General features: G+C 42.6%; 1 protein-coding gene across 5 annotated transcripts in view; it reads left to right on the top strand.

Annotated features, from left to right (window-relative positions):
* PRRX2 (paired related homeobox 2) overlaps positions 1-24005 on the top strand; it is a 214636-nt gene that overhangs the window by 186804 nt on the left and 3827 nt on the right. For all 5 annotated transcript variants that reach the window (XR_005743626.1, XR_005743625.1, XR_005743624.1 and 2 more), the window contains one exon: positions 18068-18255. Coding sequence is in view for 1 of the 5 variants with exons in the window: in XM_040324672.1 (XP_040180606.1) it covers positions 18068-18255 (188 nt within the window). In the remaining 4 variants the exon portion in view is untranslated. The remainder of the gene's footprint in view (positions 1-18067; positions 18256-24005) is intronic.

Raw genomic sequence — 24005 nt, 5'->3', positions numbered from 1 at the left:
CCATGTCTTTATGGACCTTGCTTTTTGTACTGGTCCAAATCATTTGGTGGAGGGGAGATTATGGTGTGGAGCTGTTTTTCAGGGGTTGGGCTTGGCCCTTTCATTCCAGTGATGGGAACTCCTAAGGCATCTGCATACCAAGACATTTTGGACAATTTCATGCTCCCAACTTTGTGGGAACAGTTTGGGGATGAACCCTTCCTGTTTCAACATGACTGTGCACCAGTGCACAAAGCAAAGCCTATAAAGACATGGATGAGCGAGTTTGAGGTGGAGGAACCTGACTGGCCTACACAGAGTCCGGACCTCATCCCTACAGAAGACCTTTGGGATGAATTAGAGAGGAGGCTGCAAGCCAGGTCTTCTCGTCCACATCAGTGCCTGACCTCACAAATGCGCTTCTGGAAGAATGGTCAAACATTCCCATAGACACACTCCTAAACCTTGTGGACAGCCCTCCCAGAAGAGTTGAAGCTGTTATAGCTGCAAAGGGTGGTCCAACTTAATACTGAACCTTACGGACTAAGAGTGGGATGCCATTAAAGTTCATGTGGTACGTGTAAAGGCAGGTGTCCCAATACTTTTGGTAATATATTTTATCTCTGGATAAGGGTTGTATACATGATGGTTTTCTATTTTTTGTTTTCACTGTTGGTTGAAGAACTGTGCAAATCTCAGCAAGGGGGATGTATCTTAGTTATACAATAGGTGCCTGCTTTAATTCAACTGAGAAATGTAATTGGCTACTTAGGTTTAAAAGTTGACCATAAAATATAATACAGAGACCTACCTAAACAATCTTTTAAATTTGTATCTAATCAGGTAGTCTGTTATTCTACATAGTAGTCATTCCAATCACACTCTACAGGTTTCTTTTTGTATGACTTTCCAGCTATTCCAATTCCGTGAACCGCATACAGGCAAATACTAGAGACTGTTATTCCCATAGTAAATGCTGCCAAGGTAGAAATACAACCAACAAGTTGGTATTCATCTTCTGTATACATTTTTATAATTGATACTTGTGGGTTTTGTTGCTTTTACTAATTGCAGCATGGTACTTGCGAAGGGCTTCCAGGAAACTCGAATATAATATTGCCATCTTCCTAAGTCAATGCCAAGCTGTCAATACTACTGCCATTCAAAGACTGAGCCAAGGTGTCTCTCTTGGGTGGACATTATTTTTCTTCTCCTTCTATATTTAATTTATTGATTTATTTCCAGTATTTATATAGCACCAAAATACATAAATCCTTTAAAACAAGCCCCTGGCCCTTAAAGGAGCTTACAGTCTAATGTCCCTACCAGGGCAGGACTTAGGGTGGTGGGGGCCCCTGGGCTTGAGTGTTGAAGGGGCCCCCTGGAGCCGAGAATTGGGGGGGATCGAAGTTGTTGAGCGGGGGGGGGGAATTGAAGTTGTTGAGCGGGGGGAGCGCATTAAAGTATTTTGCAGTTGTTGAGGGGGGGTGAGTGCCTCTCACCTGTGCCAACAGCCGGGGCCACAGACTGTCATTAGCCCGGCTGTCGGCTTTCTTCCCTTCAGCAGCCACAGTCCTCCACACACCACTCCGTTTCCTCCTGCTTCCGTGCTGCCTCCTCTTGCAGTGCGGGAAAATCCCTTTTGCGGGACTGCGGGAAGAAGCTGTCTGTGCGGGAAAGTCCCACAGAATCCGTGCGTGTTGGGAGGTATGCGCAGGGCCGCCATCAGGAATTTTGGGGCCCCTTGCACAGCTTAAGGCATGGGCCCCCTGAAGCAGAGAACCTAGGGGGGGTGGGGGTGCTGCCGCCTGAAATTGAGAAGCGTGGGGGCTGCTGCAAATTGAGAAGCGGAAACAAATATATATTTGTTTTAGAAGAAAACAAATATATATAAATATATGTAGCCACCCGGGGCCCTGGGGACCTCTGGGCCTTTTAATAAAAAGAAAAAATAAACCTCTGGGCCCTTTAATAATAATAAAAAAAACATTTATAAAAAATACATAAAAAAAGGGAGGTTGCCAAACCCGGGGGCCCTGGGGACCTCTGGGCCCCTGGGAACCTCTGGGCCTTTTAATAAAAAATAAAAAAATAAACAAAAATAAAAAAATAAACATTTATAAAAAAAGGGTTGGTTGCCACATGGGGCCCTGGGGACCTCTGAGCCCTTTAATAAAAATATATATATATATATATAAAAAAAATGTAATTTTTTTTATAAAAAAATAAAAAAGGTGGGTTGCCATCCGGGGGCCCTGGAGACCCCTGGGCCCTTTAATAATAATAATAAAATATATATATATATATATATATATATATATATACATATATACATATATATATATATTATATATATAAAAATAAAAAATATATAAAAAAAAAACATTTTTTTACAAAAAATAAATAAAAAAAAGGGGGGTTGCCGTCTGGGGCCCTGGGGGCCTCCGGACCCCTAAAAAAAAAAAAAAAAAAAATTTTTTTTTTAAAGGGGGCCCCCTATTGGGTGGGGCCCCTGGGCTTGAGCCCAGTCAAGGCCAATGGTAAGTCCGGCCCTGGTCCCTACCATTGTCCCACACAAACTACTAACTTTCTTCTTGGAGAAACAAAAGTAAATTATGTAACGTGTCCAGTAAGTTTTTGGACTGTGGTATGAAACCCATTCAAACAAAAGAGAAAAACTTCCACGTAGATAGTGTCCAAGGTGGGATTGGAAGCCAGGACCCAGATTTTCAAGGGTGTCTCAACCTTTTCCTTAGTCAGTCAATGTGTTATCATGGGGGAAGTGTTCTACAGTGGAGGACAGAGCTGCTAACACAAGGAGCATGTGACCAATAAGTATAGAAAGGAACAGAAATATCAAGCAAGCAACTAACAGCATTTAGAGTAATGACAAACAGTCAAATGAGTCTCCCAAAATTGGCTCCAGACATTGCTGTATTCCAAACTGCAGCTAATGGCAACCAGTCTACAGCCTTCTCTCATTATCCTGTATATTCCAATTTATTTAAGGTAAAATCTTACAGGTTTCTAAAGAATAAACTTTAGAGAAACTTAAGAATGAAGTCATATGGGCAAACATGATGCAACCAACCATAGGGAAATCCCTTGGCCACATACACTATAGTGCATATGCAAAAACACTTGGCATGGTAACTATGGTTATGGGGAGGAGAGGCATACACGGATACTCCTGGAACTGGCTTATCCCAGAGCAAACGGTAGAAGAGTATTTTTTACTTGTCCAGTTATGTAATACCCTATGAAGTACACATATATATATATATATATATATATATATATTCTGAACAAAATATGTGACGATCATCCCTTGTCTGTGGGTACCTTTTCTGTATAATATGGTAAATCAGCACCAGCCTTCTTAAAGTGTATACTGTATATCGGCAGAACTTTTTTTCCCCAGGTTTTGGATAAACTACCGTATTTGCCGGCGTATAAGACGACTGGGCATATAAGACGACCCCCTAATTTTCCAGGAAAAATTTTAGTTTTGGGATATACTCGCCCCCTTCCTACTAGTCTTTCTGGAAGCTGAGGGGTAGCCGGAACAACCGATGACAGAAACAACCGCTGACAGAAACAGGCTTTTTTCAAATCTCACATTACATTACATTACATGCCTCACTGTGCCATCACTTGCCCCCACTGTGCCATCACTTACCCCCACTGTGCCATCACTTGCCCCCACTGTGCCATCACTTACCCCCCACTGTGCCATCACTTTCCCCCACTGTGCCATCACTCACGTTTTGAAGCTTCTGGCTTCCAGGCCAGTGACAGTCTCCGTCTGCTGCCAGCGTCCATGATTTGAAAGCCGCGCCTTCTCCTCAGACTGTCCTGTGATAGGCGGAACACAAATTTTCCCAGCAGGGCCTCTGTTCAGTGTTCCGCCTATCACGGACGTCCTCTCGTCCGAGCATGAGAAGGCATCCGTGATAGGAGGAACACAGAGGCGCTGCTGGGAAAATTTGTCACCGGCGTATAAGACGACCCCGGACTTTGGATGCATTTTTTTGCATCCAAAAAGTCGTCTTATACGCCGGAAAATATGGTATAAGAAGGACAGAACCCATTTCAGATTTGTGTTGCAGTACAGCTGTGTCCCCACTGGGGGGAGTCACACACTCTATATGTCTTGGTGAGACAAAGTGATGTGAAATCCAAAGTTTGTTGCCCTGTACACACGACCGGTTTTCCTGACATGTCAAAACCCAACATTTTTCCCGATGTGATTCCTCTCTCGCCTGCCTTGCATACACACGTTCAGTTAAAAAAAACGATCGACCACCACGCGGTAATGTCCAACACGTACAACGGCACTATAAAGGGGACGTTGCTGCTTTTGATGATCCTCGTGTTAGTAAAAGTTTGGTTAGAGACGATTCAGGCTTTTCAGTCTACGTGCTTTTCAGTCCGTTACAGCGTGTTGAATGTGCTATCTCCATTATGAACGCTAGTTTTACCAGAACGAGCGCTCCCGTCTCATACTTGAGTCTGTGAATGCGCGTTTTTTTCCCCTCGGAAAAGCATACAAACAAGCAGTTTTCGCGACGAGAAAAAGACTGACGGGAAACACGACAGGAAAAAATAGAGCAGGTTCAAATTTTTTGGCGGGCAGTTTTCTCATCGGGAAAACTGCTATGAAGCATACACACGACCAGTTTCCGGACCAATCTAAAAAATGGCAGTTTTCGTGTCGGGAAAAATGGTTGTGTGTACGAGTTATCTTTAGAGGAGGATTCCCCTACCTTTGGCAGATTTTCTCACTTCCTGTTGCACCTTCAGAACAAAAAGCAAAGATAATTTGCATATCAATCAAAACATTGTACCAGAAAATATAAAAAAAAAAAAAAATTATACAAAAGCGAAGGGAAATTCCCACAACAGGGCACAGCTATCCAAAAAAAAAAAACTGACAGGTTTTAACCCTTCCCTATCAGTCCAAAAATAGAAAACATTTTAGCATACTATTGTAATTTGACCTTATATTTTATATTACATTAGCAATATTACGTTTAATGTGTATGGTATCAACATAGCACTTTACAATTGCAAAATAAGCATACAAGGTTCACCACTGTACCAGACAACAAATTAAAAGGTAAGGTGACACTGTTGCAAAAAGAATGATTAGCAGGGGTTCTGCTTCTTGCTATCCTTAGATTGTAGTCTTCTTTCAGAATGATTCTGCCCTACCTTGGAATCCTATTGGCATTCAAGGCACTGGTGGCCTTTGACCTAGTTGGTGGAAGTAGAACCTCTGCTTATCAGCCATGGAGAACTGGTGGGGACAGATCTTCCACCTTATGTTTGACAATAAAAATCATCTAGTGTCACTTAAAGTGTTACTAAACCCAGGAGCCTGCATTCACGATATCTGGTCTCCCACAGTACACAGAACATGGACATGCAATTATTTTAGCAAATATAAAATGCTAAATACCCTTTCTCATCAGAAATATATAGCAGTCTTGTGACTTCTATCAGTGTCCAACTGAGCACTGGTAAAGCTTGTAGGAGGAGTTTTCATTCTCCTCTGACAGCCCTATGAGGCTGTGTGACTCCTGACTTTTCTGAACAGTGCTTTGGCCCTGTACCGATCACATGCATCCTCCCTCTCCCCAAAAAAACTATCAATAATTGCTGAACTGAGCATGTGCAGAGTACCCACAAGGCTCTGTACTATTAGTAGTTAGATTGGGGACAGTGGAAGAAGGGGAGGCTCAAAGAAGACAGGATCAAACAGCCTTTACACAATGTGGAGGATTAACCCCTTAGGTTCCACAGTGAGTATACTGTTGTGGGTAACGTAACATTTTAAAGCTACATTTTAACTGTTACCATATAACTTACCTTTTTTAAAGTACATTCCACATTCTGTAGGCTGATGGTTGCTTTGCAGTGCTACAGGATAGACATGTCCTGCTTATTCTCACAGTGCAACTCTGAGTCAGATGAATTATGAGCTATGCTTACATATGCATGCTTGTCCAAGATGACTGTATATTGTATGTGTATTGAGGAATGCCCAGTACAACTATTCATATCACTTAGAGGTGTTTGAGATGTTTATTGGTAAAAAAAAGTTAAATACAGTTAATGCCTTTTTGGGGAAAAAATGCCTCCCCTTCTTTAGGGTTTGAACGGTGGACATTGCACTAGAGTGTCTATGTTAACACATGATAAAGAACAGAGTCCCTTACAGCACCAAAAACAGTTGGCTGTTCTTAGTGCTGTATTGACACTAGTCATTATCAAGCCTTACCAAAGGTCTCCTAATGCAGTGGTTCTCAACCACCAGGCCATGGCCCACTATCAAGCTTTGGCCTCACTATTTCCTGCCATCTTCAGTTCCCCTATCCTACCACAGTGCCTCCCAGCTCCCAAAGTGCTTCCTTCCTTTCCCTCACTTTCCTTCCATGCTCCCCCTCCCCTCACTTTCCTTCCATGCTCCCCCCTCCCCTTCGAGTCCTCAGCCCCCACACTGCCTCCCAACCTCCCAAAGTGCCCCCCAATCTGCTGCAGAGCCTTCAGACCCTATATTGCCCCCAACCTTGAACAGTGTCCCACAATGCTTCCCAATCAGTGCGAGTGAGTGAATAACTTATATAGCGCTACAAATGCGAACTAAATCGCCTCAAGGCGCTTGTTTCCAACCGGTGTCATCCTGATCCTTCAGAAGTGGTGGGTCTTAAGTTTTTTCCTGAAGGCCCAATGGTTTTCCTCCATTCGGATGTCGGTGGGTAGCGCATTTCATAGCCGTGGTCCTTGGACTGCAAATCTTCGTTCTCCCTTCGATTTGTGCCTCCTAGCCCCTTTAGTCTCCTATAGTGTCCTTGCAAAGCCACCCAACCCCTTAAGAAACCTTATGCTCTACACTGGGAGGCTTTGGGTGGGGTGGATGTTACTTTGGGAGGGGTAAGGTTTCTGGAGGAGGGTTAGGGGAACTCTGCAGTAGACTTGGTGACCCTGTGTCTACATGGTCACCAAGTCTACTGCAGGGTTCCCTAACCCCCCTCCAGAAACCTCACCCCTCCCGAAGTAACATCCACCCCATCCAAAGCCTTCCAGTATTTCAACACATATATTTTGCATCCCCATAAGTTTATTGTATGAATACATTTATTTTTACTATTGGGGCATATGAAAGATTTTGTAAGAATTTACCTGGTCTCAGTAAGGTTGAGAACCACTGCTCTAGTTCATTCCATCATAATTCCAATTACATTCACTGCTCAAGGGGTAGGCTTTTTTTTCTGGCTGTATTTGACTCTCTTAACCAATGAACATTTAAAAAAATAAGTGATATGAGCATTTGTAGTAGGCACTCCTCAGTAAACGTCCAAATGTTTATAATCACAACCCTTTGTTGTGATCAAAGAGGTAGCAGCCTAGTACTAGAACAATGTCGGCATACACTATACTTCCATCACAGATCAACTTCCTCGAAGAAAAATGTACTCCGCTGTGTATCCATCAGAATCAATGCTCACTATTATCTGTCCAGCACTATGACACACACACACATCAGATATGTGCGTATTTATGCCATGATTGTTTTACAGAATTGTCCTGAAGCAACAGGATTTCCTCATGGGATCTCACGGTTAACCTTACAGCAGGCAGCTTTGGGATCAATGGAAATGTTTTTATACCTTCAGTAGGAATCTCTCTATTCTGTTTATTATCCCAGGTGAGAAAGCTCTGGGTGCATTTATGAAAACTGGATGGCATACCTCCCAACATTTTGAGATGGGAATGAGGTACACCTACTAGCAAACGTATGTAGGCATGGGGCACGCCCCCCTGTCACACCCCCTTAAAGGACAATTAACCAAAAAAAAGGTTAAGTAAATCCACAAGGGCTTTTTTTTTTACCCCTACTATTCCTTTATAGTGGCTTTTAAAATTTAAAATGCAGCCATTTAGAATTTGGATGAAAGGTTTAGCACTGGGAAACACTTTTTGAAAGATAAAAAGTGCATTTTATATGTAACTATATAGATCAGACCAAAATGAGAGACAAAGGAGGGGGAAAGAGGGACAGAGGGACATTGCTCCAAATCAGGGACAGTTGGGAGCTATGGCATGGGAATAGGAGATATTGGCAATAGCAACCAGAGGAAATCTGTAGTGGTGGTAGGCACCAGCTCCCGCTCATAAACTAGGATTCTGCTTTTCCTTATCTAACTAGCAAGACAATTGGGATGTGGCTGGTTGCTATAGGTCAGGGATATGCAATTAGCGGACCTCCAGCTGTTGCAGAACTACAAGTCCCATGAGGCATAGCAAGACTCTGACAGCCACAAGCATGACACCCAGAGGCAGAGGCATGATGGGAATTGTAGTTTTGCAACATCTGGAGGTCCGCCAATTGCATATCCCTGCTATAGGTAATTCAGGTATTTCAGACACTATTAATGGAGGCCCCTTGTCATTCCTCTCTGCATGCTGGCTGTGAATAATACATAGCACATGTTAAGCGCAGACATCTGACACAGCTTTGCACAAACCTCCTGTGTAGGGAGATAAGAAGATGAGAGGGGAGTCTGTGCAGCCCTGCTTTATATCCCCAGATCCCTGAGGCACAGTGCAAGGAGACAATCCACAAGGATCCATAAGACTGTGTGGCAGTTCAGGCATTGCTAAGGATAAAAAAGTCCTTTGTTGTGCCTGTGCAGGGTAATAATACAGATTTATATAAATCCTAGCCACACATATTTACCATTCCATCCCATGGGTTGGCTCCTGGGAGCAGGTGAATCCACCCTGCGGGAGCTTTGAATAGTCCATGTTGTAGTATACACAGAGCTCATGTTGATTGGCCCAAAGCTTTCACAGGGAATGATGAACATGCTCCTCCATACCTGGAAGTACGTGATATTTTCTTCTCTAACTAAACAGAGCAGAAGAGTGAGAGAAGATGTATGTGTTGCTGAAAAGGGTGAGACTTAGTGTTGCCAACCTACCAGATTGAAATTTACTGGCACGACACCCGAAATTTACTGGCACAGCCACGTTTTTACTGGCATTTCACAAAAGTCACTAAATTACATTTTTAGGTGCAAATTTCAGTATTTAGGCTACAAACAAGTATGCTGGGCAAATTGCAATGTGATTTAAGGTAGGTATTAAGGTAAAAAAACATATTTTTGTTATTTTTTCGATATAATAAGGGCAAATTATTTAGTCACATCACCCCCTGCCTCCATCCCCCTCTGCCACCAACACCCCCTGCCTTCACCCCCCTCTGCGGTGCCACAATCTCCACCTGCCTCCAATCTTCCCCTGCCTCCAATCACCCCCTGCCTCCATCCCCCTCTGCGGTGCCACAATCTCCCCCTGCCTCCAACCTCCCTCTGCCTCCAATCTTTCCCTGCCTCCAATCTTTCCCTGCCTCCAATCACCCCCTGCCTCCATCCCCCTCTGCGGTGCAACAATCTCCCCCTGCCTCCAACCTCCCTCTGCCTCCAATCTTTCCCTGCCTCCAATCACCCCCTGCCTCCATGCCACTCTGCGGTGCAACAATCTCCCCCTGCCTCCAATCTCCCTCTGCCTCCATCGTCCCCTGCCTCCATCCCCCTCTGCGGTGCAACAATCTCCCCCTGCCTCCAACCTCCCTCTGCCTCCAATCTTTCCCTGCCTCCAATCACCCCCTGCCTCCATGCCACTCTGCGGTGCAACAATCTCCCCCTGCCTCCAATCTCCCTCTGCCTCCATCGTCCCCTGCCTCCATCCCCCTCTGCGGTGCCACCAACAACCCCCGTCTCCATCCCCCACCCTCTGCGGTGCCACCATCCCCCTCTGCTGTGCCACCAACACCCCTGCCTCCAATCACCACCTGCCACTTACACCCCCTGCAATGCCACTGCAGCCACCATCACCCCCTGCCTCCAATCTCCTCCAGTAACAAACCGAACCAATATCGGCTATTTTTACTGGCACATTCCCGCAACCCCGGACATTTACGAACGGGGGAAAAAAGTGCCCGTTTTTATGAACTGTCCGTAAAAATACGGACGGTTGGTAACACTGGGAAGACTGAGGGCTCATCCTCACCATGTCTGTGTAAAGCGGAAGTCCACCTAAAAAAAAAAAAAATTAAAAGCCAGCAGCTACAAATACAGCAGCTGCTGACTTTTAATAAATAGACACTTACCTGTCCAAGGTGCCCGCGATGTTGGCAGCCGAAGCCGATCAATCGCTCGTCTCTTGGCTGCCCTCGCCGCCATCCTCGGTGAGGGAATCGGGAAGTGAAGCGTTGTGGCACTGGAACTGGAAGATTTTTTTTACCTTAAAGGGTCACTAAAGGAATTTTTTTTTTTTTAGCTAAATAACTTCCTTTACCTTACTGCAGTACTGGTTTCATGTCCTCATTGTTCGTTTTTGCTTTGAAGTTGCTGTAATTTTGCTGTGATCTCCACACTTCCTGCTTGTCTGGCTCCTTATAACCATCATACTGGGAGCTTTTCACGGTGGTCTAAGCTGTCATTACTGTGTGTCTAAAACTTAACAGAACCAATCAGATTTATTTTAAAAACAAAACACTGCCCTGGATTTGTTTGTTTTTGTTCTGTGTGTCTCTCTACTTCACAGGAACATGAAACCAGTTTAAAAGTGAAACTAACCTGCAGGGACATTATAGGATTGATTTTTATCTATTTGTAATCATTTTTAAAAGGAATCAGTTAACTTTTATGTCTCTATACCCTGTAAACAGTCATTTCAGCAAAAAAATGTTTTTCCTTTAGTGACCCTTTAATGCATAAATGCAGTAAAATTTTCCCAGATGGGGGAAAAAAATAATAATTTTTGTTGGTTTTAGCAGCACATTGGAAAGCTCCTCACAACTATCCTGGCCCTGTTCTTGTGCAAAGAAAACCAACCCTTATTTCACAATTAGAAAAAAATAATGTTTTTATGTCCACTATTTTTGTGTGTTCACAAGGTGCTTGTGCCATTTTGCCATATGTGGGGTCACTGGAATGTTTTAGAATTAAGTGTATATTTATTTTAATTTAGTTAAAATAAAAGTGAATATAACATATTTTGGTGCTACATTGAGTGAAAAAAGTATTTGATCCCCCGCTGCTTTTGTACGTTTGCCCACTGACAAAGAAATGATCAGTCTATAATTTTAATGGTAGTTTTATTTTAACAATGAGAGACAGAATAACAACAAAAATATCCCAAAAAATGCATTTAAAAAAAGTTATAAATTGATTTGCATTTTAACCACTTCCATACAGGGCACTTATACACCTTCCCGCCCAGACCAATTTTTAGCTTTCAGCGCTGTTGCACTTTGAATGACAATTGCGCGGTCATGCTTCACTGTACCCAAACTAAATTTTTATAATTTTCTTCCCACAAATAGAGCTTTCTTTTGGTGGTATTTGATCACCTCTGGGATATTTATTTTCTGCCAAAAAAAATTACCGAAAATTTTGAAAAAAAATGTTTTTTTTTGTTTCTATTATAAAACATTGTAAATAAATAAGTAAGTTTTCTCCTTCACTGATGGGCACTGATGGTACTGCACTGACGGGCACTGATAAGGCGGCACTGATGGGCACCGATGAGGTGGCACTGATGCGGTGGCATTGATGGGCGCCACGGATAGGCACTGATAGGCGGCACAGATAGGCGGCATGGATGGGCTTGGATAGGCGGCACGGATGGGCATGGATAGGTGGCACAGATGGGCACGGATGGGCACTGATAGGCGGCACGGATGGGCACTGTAAGGTGGCACGGATGGGCATAGATGGGCACTATTGTATGTGTTTTACTAATGGATGCCAATCAGTGCCAAACAATGCCTGCCAATCAGTGATGCCCATTGTGGGCACTAATTGGCATCCATTGCGGCACTGATTGGCATCCATTTTTTTGTGTCCTCATCCCTTGTGGTCTAGGGTGGCATACCTTTATTTTTATTTTTTTAATCCCTGGTGGTCCAGTGGGCATCCCTGGTGGTCCAGTGGGCATCCTCGGGGGGCTTTTTACGTTTATTAAAAGTCAGTAGCAACAAAAAGTGTAACTGCTGACTTTTAATAAACAGACACTTACCTGCTCCACGGTCCAGCGATGCTCTGCTCCTCCCCCCCCCCTCCCTCCGTTGGTACCTCCATTCACTCTGTAGGCATCCGGCCGTGACAGCTTTCGGCTTCACGGCCGGGCATGCACTGCGCATGCGCGAGCGGCGCTGCGCTCCCTGAGTGGATAGGCAATTTCCTGGGACCTGTCACGTGTCCCAGAAGAGTGCCTAGAGGGAGGGGCCGCCTAAGGCGAGAGGAGAAGTCACAGAGGCGGTCCCTGGGCGGAAGGAGGAAGTGGGAGAGGAAGTCCCACTCCTACCGAAGCCCCCACTCCCCCCCAAAAAAAATTACAAATGTGGCATGTAAGGCGGTGAGGAGTGCTTAAAGTGGAAGTTCTACTTTTGGGTGGAACTCTGCTTTAAGCTGGTCATAGATAAATGGAAATTAATTTGGTTCAGCAAGGACTGGATGAATTTTGAGCCATCTGCGCCTGGTCCTGCCTGAGAGAAGTGGAGCTAATGATGGAAATTGATCGGTGCCTGCAGCCAATGGATGGCCTTCAGCGCTGATCAGTGTATTCTAATAGAAGAGTCCTGCTGCCAGAATACAATAGAGCATCGGGGAAGATTCCTCCACCCACTGCGCATGTGTGAATGGGGAAATCTCGTTTTTTTTTCCCGATCAGCCTACTGACTGGTGGAAAAAAATATCAAACCCATCTATGGGCAGCCTTACCGCAGATCCCACAACGTGTTCTTACTTCTTTAGATAGCCAGAAGATCTCTGTACCTCTGAAACTAGTTTCACTTTGATAAGAAAATAACCTGATTCCAGGACTGCCACCCCCCCTGAGAGTGATCCATGGGCAGTCAAGAGCCTGGCAGAGTTTTGCCCTGAATTAGGAGAATTTGGGTTCTTCCTAAAAAAACTGAGGAAGGTTTTCTGTCTAATAAAGGCTTATCTGGCTGCCTAAAGTGCCTGCTCCAAAGAGGACTTTGATGTTTAAAAGGGCTGAAGGATTCACTTTAAAATTGCTGAAGTTTTTTTGGGGGGACTTTGCTAACTACAGATATCTCAACTTGGTTCATGGCCCCTGGGGACCTCATTCTGACCTTGATTCAAGAATACTTGTCTCTTCAGCCTTTATTGCCCGGATTGAATCGTCATCATGATGTGTTTATTAGCTACGTCTACATGTTATTAATAGTTTTTTTATACACGCCAACTTGTGTTTCAGGTTTATTGGCCCTTGAAAGACACGCAGAGCACAAAATGATTGCAGTTTGTGTTTTTACAGTGCCTTTAAATGCATTTATGTTGCAAGCCAGGATATAACGTGGTACAGGAAATGAATGTGCTCTGGCTACAGCTCAAATTTCATCTTAATTTTCTTGTCTTTTTGGGAAACAAAGAAAACCAAACCTTTTTGTTGTAGAAAAATGTGGCATTCCGTGAGCCAGGTCTACTGCCCTCTACTGGTAGATATTAAATAAACTTCTGTGCTGATGATTTCAGTAAACAAGACTTTATTTATGCTCTAGTTACGTAAAGGTCCCTTGACATTTTTTAAATAATAAATTGGGACACTATTAGTGCCAGGCAAAGCACACAGTTGTCATGATTAGCAAAAATAAATAAATGCATTTTACAAAAAATAAATAAATAAACGATTTCAACAGATAGGGCATAGTCTATCTATTATGTATATTGAGTGATTACCTTTGACAAACAGTGGACTGATTTCTATGAGTAATGTCATAAAGTTACTTAGCTAGATTAAAAATAAGACGTGGATCCATCAAGTTACATCCTCTGAACACTGTTGACTTAGAGAAAGGCAGAACATTATTTTAAAGTATTTGTATTAGTAGTAAAAATCCTTCCTGGCCCCCTATAGAAAAATCGGCTAATGCCTAGATCAACATACCACAATACTATGTCTTATAAATATTAGTAGCCATTTACATTTTGTGCTTTTAGAATCACATCCAGTACTTTTAAGCAACCTAAACTTCTGCGGAAGTCAATGCCACATTTCAATGGCTTCTACAGTAAAGAACCCCTTTCTGCATGCATAGGTTAAAGTGAAGTTCCTCCTAATGCAAAGAGTTCCATCGGGTCTTTTGCAGCAAACAAAAGGTGAACAACATGTGCATGCATATTCGTCCAAATTTCAGGTATTTTTGTTATCGTTTTAACAAACGACAACGAACGTGCAAAATCCGAAATCCGAAAGATCCGACATAAAAAAATGCTTTATTTTCGTTTTTGATATAGATAGGAGATTCGACATGACGGTGACAATAGTGATCTGTGTCTATCGAACCTGTGGTCGAATGTGCCTAACCTTAATTCTATTAGTCCAAGATTATTCTACATAGAGAGAAAAGATTCGACATTATAGAGACAGTATTGGGGTAGACCATTCGACATGAACAATGAAGATTCGACAAAGCAGCGAAAAACATACAAACGTCAAATCTGTCATTGAAGGCTTATAGGGGTCTGTCGAAAGTTCTAAGAAGATTCGACAAACAGCTAACGTACATTTCCGGTCAGATGCTCAGGCCATAAGCTATAGAAGAATTTGAATGTTGGTTGACTAGTAATAATAATTTATAAATATAATTATTTCTAGTGTCATCCAACATTAGAATTCTTCTATAGCTTGTAGGCGGAACATTCGTCCGGAAATGTACGATTGCGGCGTCGTACAGTTTAGCTGTTCCGTCGAATCTTCTTAGAACATTCGACAGACACCATAAGCCTTCAATGACAGATTAGACCTTAATTAATTCGGATTTTCGGACGAATGCATTTTTTTAACCAAACAAAATAAATAAAAACGAATTTCGGGAGTAACTAAATACATTTTTTTTTTGGACAAAAATGAAATTCTGAAACAAAATATTTCCGTGTGCAAAACTCAGTGAATTAGCTGTATGAAGCAATTTAGGGGTGCAACTAACATTTTTTTTAAATAATCGATTAGTTGGTCGATTATTGTTTCGATTAATCGGATAATAACCTTAAAGTGTGGTGTATAATTGAGTTAATATGTAAAGTAAAAAAAAGGCAATTTATTCTCAAATATCTTTATGCAGTAGTAAATATTAATAACCAACTATATGGTTAGGGAGAAAAATCTCTAATCCACTGAGAATAACAGACAGAAGAAATTTACTGTATATACTATTAGAGGTTGAGTCTGGAAAATATTTAAAGAAAAAAAAAATTACAGACTGTTTTGACGATTTTTAGGCAGAACTGTAGTATATTGTATATGACAGACTGCCTTGTCATAGGTAGGTGGCTTGATAAAAGCTACCCGCGCCTGCTGTCACTTATGCTGGCCATACAAAATTTTCCGTCCAAAAAATAAATAATTTTAAGAACGTTTGTTTGATTTTTTTTAATTGTTAGTGGGGTCAAATTGATGTTCGTTTTCGACCACAGTGATGGGAAAATTCAAAGGTTCTTGAGAAAATTTCTTGACCCTTTCCAAATACCAGTACGCAGTAGCTGAAAAAAGCATCGTTGTGAACGTGTCCTATTGGAAACCTTGTTGAATGAACTGTAGTGTGTTTCTGTAAAAAGCAGCAAAAAACGCGTAGATGTGAACCAGGCCTGAGACGTTTAGTAGCAGCAGCATGCTTTTCTGTATCTGTCATCATGGGATTAAAAAACGAAGGGGCAGATCCACAAAAAAATTCAGCCGGCGTATCTATTGATACGCTGGCGTAATTTCAAAATTCCCGCGTCGTATCTTTGTTTTGAATTTTCAAAACAAGATACAACGGCATCTCGGCTATATCCGGCAGCCGTCGGATCTTAGATGCAATTTTTCGGCGGCCGCTAGGTGGCGTTTCCGTCGAAATCCGCGTCGAGTATGCAAATTAGCTATTTACGGCGATCCACGAACGTACGTCGGCCTGGCGCATCTTTTTCCGTCGTTTGCGTTCGACTTTTTCCGGCGTATAGTTAAAGCTGCTATATGGTGGCGTACTCAATGTTAAGTATGGCCGTCCTTCCCGCGTACAATTTTGAATTTTTTGCGTCGTTTGCGTAAGTCGTTCGCGAATAGGAATTTGCGTAGAATGACGTTACCGTCGTAAGCATTGGCTGGTTCCGGTTTAATTTCGAGCATGCGCACTGGGATACCCCCAGGGACGGCGCATGCGCCGTTAAAAAAAAAAACGTTGTTTACATCGGGTCACGACGTATTTACATAAAACACGCCCCCATCACAGCCATTTGAATTCCAAGTCCTTACGCCGCAAGAGATACACTACGCCGCCGTAACTTATGGCGCGGATTCGTTGTGGATTCAAACGAAAAAAGATAAGTTACGGCGGCGTAGCGTATCTTAGATACGCTGCGCCCGGCGCAGATGTATGTGGATCTGCCCCTAAAACTTTATAGTACAAAAAGCACAGATAATCGCTACTATAAGGAGTTCATTTATATTGTGAAACAGTGAAAGTAATAATATATATTACTTATCATATATATAATAAATACACCCAGAAGTAGGATATATGAGCATTTTAACTAGGAGACAGACATGAAGCAATATGAAGGGGAATATAAATCTTTTATATTAAGGTAGTACTAAAACCTGAGGCTTTTTCTTCATGGATATGATCATTTTAAATATAATGCACAATATTGGTAAAAGTTTACTTTAAATGTAATTGTAGTGCCTTCTATTACCTCCAGTCTATCAGCCTCCACCTTCCCTGGGTTCAGATTCTGATCTTCCCTGCACAGAGTCTTTAAAGTGATTTTTTTTTGGTTTTGCAATGAGCAGCCCGGATCCTCCTCTTCTAGGGTCCCCCACCGACTCTTCTGGCTTCTTCTGCCTTCAGATTGCCCCAATAGCAAGCGGCAACGTATAGTATAGCGTGCCCCTTTAGCAAGGTAACAAAAACTTCTGACTTTAGAACCATTCACTTCCTGCCCAGGACTACATGTCCCATGAGGCATTGCTCCTCACACTTTCACAAGTTCTTAGGCACTTACTGACATTTATCAATTGCGTACTGAGCTGTATGCGTGCTGCGCTGTATTTTCTGATATGTAAACAAATAATGCATTCTGTATGCAGGCCAACTAATGGGCTGACCAACTAATCGATTATGAAAATAGTTAACAACTTGTTTCGGCCCTAAAGCAATTATAGATTTATGTAAGTTGACCATATCCCCCTTAATCTCCATATTTCTTTATACTCATGGTTGAAAAGTAACTGACTTTGGAGTGCAACTTTGACACAACTTTGGATGAGTGCGACTTGGATGTGACTTGTTATCCCTTTGCAAAGTTGGACCCCCTGTTGCATGTAAAACATTCAGGTATGACTTTCATGTAACTTTGAGGTTAGAGTCTATGGCCCTCAAGTTGCATGAAAGTCAGACCAAATGTAGTTCTATTAACTATTAAGCAGTTTATATTTACTAATATAAATACATTTCCATGTTCTATGTACTGATGGAGACCAGATATAATGAATGCAGGGTCCTGGGTTTAGTAACACTTTAAGTCGCGCTTACAGTATTATGAATGGTTTACATTGGAAACCATGGGGTACGACTTATCATGCGACGTTGATGTCGAAATTCGTATGAGGTGTGAATGGGGTGTTTTACGCAAAGGTTTTCTGACAAAATATAGGTATTTTTTATTCTTATCAGATATAACCAACCTTTGAACTCTATATTAAATAGACCAAAGAGTACAAAATAAGAGAAGTTGATAATTTTTGGTTTACACACACTTTAACTTTCTTCACTGCTTTACGCTGAGTGCTATATAATCAGAGAGCTTCCTTATACATTATATTTATCAGCACTGAAATAATAGAGAAAAAAAAGCTGGTACTTGTGTGGTCCTAATACAAAGTCTCCAAGATTTTGACCTTAATTGATGGTGGTGCTGTGGCAAACTCTATAATGTACTATTGTGGTGGGAAGAATGGCTCTGTGGTCAGCCTCTGCACTCTCTAATGCAGTTTATATTTTTTGTTCTAGGTGAGAGCTCTATTTCTGGTTGTGCAAAAAGTGCGCGGATTAAGAAGAAGCAGAGGAGGAACAGGACTACCTTTAACAGCAGCCAGCTTCAGGCCTTGGAGAGAGTGTTCGAGAGAACCCACTACCCAGACGCTTTCGTAAGGGAAGATTTAGCAAGAAGGGTTAATCTGAGTGAGGCCAGAGTACAGGTAAGAATTTCATATCTTTAAAGAGTAACATGAAAGAATGTGAGCATCTCTCATCACATAGTTACATAGTTGAAAAAAGACCAGTCCATCTAGTTCAATCAAAAAAAAAAAAAATCATACAATCCCATATACACAATTCTATACTTAGAGTTGATCCAGAGGAAGCAACAAAAAAAACCCCCCAGCAAAGCATGATCCAATTTGCTACAGCAGGGGAACAAAATTCCTTCCTCATCCTCCGAGAGGCAATCGGATATTCCCTGGATCAACTTTACCTATAAATGTTAGTACCCAGTTATAGTATGTACATTTAGGAAAGTATCCAGGCCTTTTTTAAAGCAATCTAACGAGCTGGCCAGAACCACCTCTGGAGGGAGTCTATTCCACATTTTCACAGCTCTTACTATGAAGAAACCTTTCTGTATTTAGAGATGACATCTCTTTTCCTCTAGACGTAAAGGGGCAGATCCACAGAGATCTGCACCGGCGCAGCATATGGGAGATGCGCTACGCCGCTGTAACTTACTTGTTTAAACTTCGAATCCTGAAAGAATTCGCGCCGTAAGTTACGGCGGCGTAGTCTATCTTTCACGGCGTAAGGGCGCCTGATTCAAATCAGCGAGTAGGGGGCGTGTTTCATTTAAATGAAGCGCGTCCCCGCGCGGAATGAACTGCGCATGCGCCGTCCCTAAATTTCCCGCCGTGCATTGCGCTAAATGACGTCGCAAGGACGTCATATTTTTTAACATAGACGTGAATTACATCCATCCCGATTCACGGACGACTTACGCAAAAATAAATAAATAAATACATAAACGTGGGAACGACGGCCATACTTAACATGGCAAGTCTAACTATACGCCGCAAAACAGCAGCTTTAACTATACGCCGGAAAAGCCGACTAGAGACGACGTAAGAGAATGCGACGGCTGCGCGTACGTTCGTGGATCGTCGGAAATAGCTAATTTGCATACTCGACGCGGAAAACGACGAGAACTCCACCCAGCGGACGCCGAAGTATTGCATCTAAGATCCAAAGGCGTACGAAGCCATACGCCTGTCGGATCTAACCCAGATGCCGTCGTATCTTGGTTTAAGGATTCAAACCAAAGATACGACGCGGGAAATTTGAAAGTACGCCGGCATATCAGTAGATACGCCGGCGTACTCGCTTTGTGGATCTGCCCCAAAGAGTGTCCTCTTTCCTCTGTGATGACCTTAAACTGAATACCTCAACACCAAGTTCACTATATAAACCACTTATGTATTTGTACTCTCCCTAGTATGTATGATGCATGCATATTCTTAGCCTCCAAGTGCATAACTTCGACCGTAAAGTGAATAACTCAACACCAAGTTCACTATATGGGCCACCTATGTATTTTTTACATGTTGATCATATCCCCCCTTAATCTCCTCTACTCAAGAGAATTCAGTTCCACTAATCTTTCCTCATAGCTGAGCTCCTCCATGCCTCTTATCAGTTTGGTTGCCCTTCTCTGCACTTTCTCCAGTTCCCTGATATCCTTTTTGAGAACTGGTGCACAAAACTGAACTTCATATTCCAGATGAGGTCTTACTAATGATTTGTACAGGGGCAAAATTATATTTCTCTCTCTGGAGTCCATACCTCTCTTAATTCAATGTAATACATCAAGCCAAGAGAGGGACTTTTATAAAAAAAAAGTCTTGTCCCTGTTGGAGTGGTCATTCTCTTATTATTAGTGGTTGTTTCATTTGATTATCTTTATTGCTCCTGCAAAAGTTGTGCTCATTACTCCCAGAACTGGCGTGTGACAGTTAAAGCCCAAATACAGCCAAAATCAATAACAGAAAAATCAGCACAAGGGACATAAACTTACAGTCAGTAGGATTTGTCCCTTGTGCCAATTCATCTTCTGTTAATGAAAACCCTCCTTCTCCCCGACTCTGCACCCCCTCTGCTGTAATCTTCTGATGAACTGGTGGGGGGGGGGGGTAATACATGCCCACCTTATCTGCCCAGCTGCTCTATTCATAAAAGCTGTACTACAGCTATGGAAATATGGAAATAAGAGGAAAACGATCCAGGCATGGCAGATTGGATGATGATTGATAGTTCCATCACTTCCATTCAGAGATCCTGTATCATTCACAGAAACTGTTGTATGGCTTCTATGAATGGAGCAGTTGGGTGAAAGGTGATGGCTTACTTAGGGTCTCTCAATGACAACCTGTGATCAGGGCCGGATTAACAATGGGGCTGATGGAGCTGCAGCTCCAGGCCCCTTTCTCAAGATAGGCCCATTTGCCCAAAAAAAAAAAAAAAAATTTTTTTTTTTTTAAGATTTTTTTTTTTTCTAAGATCGAATTTGGGGGGTTGTAGCTCGATGACCAGAGGTCACAGAAACCCCACATTTGGGGGTAGGCATGGGAAGATCTACCCCACAACTGGTTAAAATATGGGACGGCTATCATTTATGGTTCCGGAGATACGGGCCTGCTTGCACAGCCTGTCAGAAGCTACATTCAGAGCGGCCAATATAAATACAAGCTGACACACTGCAGCAGACTGATAGGATCACAGTGCTTATAATAATTATTTGTATATTACTCATGGTAATTAACCCCTTGCCACCCAGGCCAATTCTGACACTTCTCTACTACATGTAAAAATCATCATTTGTTTTTTGCTAGAAAATGACTCTATGGTGGTCTTTGCACTTTTTATGTTGCAGGGTACAGAGCTGCACGATTCTGGCTAAAATGAGAATTGCAATTTTTTTGCTTAGAAGATAGATCACGATTCTCTCACGATTGTTGTAACATCATCTTTCACATAAAAAAAAAAAAAAATGGGCTAACTTCACGGTTTTGTTTTTATGGTTTTTATTATTCATTGAAGTGGGAAAATGCAGTGTGACATAACATATTGCAGCAATAGCCATTGTATTTCCTAGAGTCTCTGCTAAAATATATATAATGTTTGGCAGTTCCAAGTAATTTTCTAGCAAATAATATTGCTTTCTAACTTAAGAAACAAGTGTTGGACTTTAAGTGGTTAAATTTAGTTACAATGTTAGTTAGTTACAATGTTTCATTTTGTTTACAAACTTCGCAGACTGCCCAGATTTGTTCTTTACACACAGAAGTGTATCCCTTTGATCTAAGAAGGAAGCGTTAGTTACAATGTTTCCTGTTAAAAACTTGGCAGACTGCCCAGATATTTTCTTTTGACAGCTGAAAGTCTCTCCACTTGTTATATGAAAGAATCAGCAAACTCTGCATTGGAGATCGTCAGGGGGGTTGAATCGAGATCACAATTTTTTTTAACAATTAATTGTGCAGCTCTAGCACGGTATTTGCGCAGCAATTTTTCAAACATGTTTTTTTGGAAAAAAATGTTTCATTCATTAAAAAAACAGTTAGTTAGTTAAGTTAGCACAATTTTTTATGGTATCCTAAGCGATGCTTTACATTTTTTTAGGTTACATGTTTAGAGTTACAGAGGAGGTCTAGTACTAGAATTATTGTTCTCGCTCTAACGATCGTGGCGCATGTAACCTGTGTGTATCTGGCTCTGATACTACCAGTGCCTACCCAGCCACTGACTAGTATCTCTCCCCAGCCTGTCCCCACACACCCTCTCACCTGCTGACCTGTGGATGGGGGAATCACTCCTGCAGTGTTATTGTGTTCTGCCAGTGCGTACAATGATCAGTGTTGCTAACTTTAGCTGGCAGCACTGATTGTTTTAAGAAAAAAAAAACAGGCTGGTTGTACTCAAGTTGATTAATAGATTGACTTGTGTAAAACCAGCTAGCCCATACATAGATTGACTATGGCTGGTCTCTGCATAATTGGCGTAATTTCAATCCATGTATGACCCGCTTAACCACTACTCAGTCCCTAAATATCCTTCCACTCCTGTACATAGTGCTCACTGTCATACTCTCCACACTCCTCTCCTATACATAGTACCCACTGTCATACCCTACACACTCCTCTCCTGTACATAGTGCCCACTGTCATACCCTCCACACTCCTCTCCTATACATAGCGCCCACTGTCATACCCTTCACACTCCTCTCCTGTACATAGTGCCTGCTGTCATACACTTCTCTCCTGTACTTAGTGCCCACTGTCGCACCCTCCACACTCCTCTCCTGTACATACTGCTCACTGTCATACCCTCCACACTCCTCTCCTATACATAGTGCCCACTGTCATACCCTCCACACTCCTCTCCTATACATAGTGTTCACTGTCATACCCTCCACACTCCTCTCCTATACATAGAGCCCACTATCATACCGTCTACATTCCTCTCCTGCCCACTGTCATACCCTCCACACTCCTCTCCTGTACATACTGCCCCATCATACCCTCCACACTTCTCTCTGGTACGTACTACCCTCTGTCATACCCCCTCACTCTTCCTGTACATACTGCCCATTGTCATACCCTTCACACTCCTCTCCTGTACATAGTGCTTTTTTCCGTACCCTTTAAACTCCTCTCCTGTACATAGTGCTTTTTTCCGTACCCTTTGAACTCCTCTCCTGTACATAGTGCTCACTGTTAGACCCTCCACATTCCTCTCCCTCACCTGCACATACTTCCCACTTATATACCGTCCATACTCCTCCCCTATGTCGCTTACCCACAAAAACAGTTCTTTAAAATTATACTGAATATCCTCAATGTTACCAGCTCTAGAATGGACACACTTTTGTTAGTTCAACTAAAGAAAATATCAGTTCTCATATTTGTTCTGCCCCATTATTAGTACTCATTTAATTTTGTGATTACTACTATGATGTATAGAGGAACATCGGGGATCTCGGCTACTCTAAATATAGCACTTATATAAAAAAGTGGCCCTGAAAATATTTTTTAAATGTTGGCAACTGTGCACTTAGGCACTGCCCAAGGGCCACCGTCCATCGGGTCAGTAGGGGGCCCCATGAGAGGCTCCTGGGATCCTGTGATAATAAAGCAGTAGTAAACTTTCCTGACATTACTACTTTTTAGAGGCCCTGGGGTAGGTTATGCCACAACGTACAAGTATGCACAGCATATTAGCACATTAGTGTACACTTCAATTTTCAGACTGAGCCCTCCAGTGCTGCGCTGCGATGAATCAGGCAGGGCCTGGACACTTTCACCTTCACCCGGTCTTCCTTCTGGGTTCTGTGCCTTTGGTCACTTGCCTTGGCTGGGCTGCGTTCATGTCATTCCCACGCATTTATTTATTATTTATTACACCCCATTCACACCTCCGCGACAAAACGCCCGACGCCGGCCGCTCGTGCCGCTGGAGGGGAGAATTCCCATTGCTGTCTATGAGATGGTTCACATCTCATAGACGCCGTACACCTGCGGCATGAAAAAAAGTCCCGGACCCTTTTTTTCAGGCGACATTGGCGTTCGGCCATACAAAGCAATAGGAAGGATTTGTAAAAAAAAAGTTACACTATTCGCGGCAAAATACGCCGCGTACGCGGCGTTACTTGTCGCGGAGGTGTGAATGCAGCCTAAAAGGCCCCACCAAAATCCTCAGCACCAGGCCCATGATGTTCTTAATCTGGCCCTGCCTGTGATAGCCCATTTCTTGTATTAAACCTCGCCACACCAGAAGATTACAGCAGCATGAATGGGTTAGGGCAGGACAGAGGAAGATTTTCACTAACAGAAGAGGAAATCAGCACAAGGGACACATCCTACTGACTGTATGTCCCTTTTGTTGATTTTCCGGTTTGTGATTAGGC

The sequence above is a fragment of the Rana temporaria genome, chromosome 9, assembly GCF_905171775.1.
Source record: "Rana temporaria chromosome 9, aRanTem1.1, whole genome shotgun sequence".
Classification (NCBI taxonomy): domain Eukaryota; kingdom Metazoa; phylum Chordata; class Amphibia; order Anura; family Ranidae; genus Rana; species Rana temporaria.
Note: the sequence above shows the minus strand (reverse complement) of the source record. Positions and strands in the feature narration are given on the sequence as shown.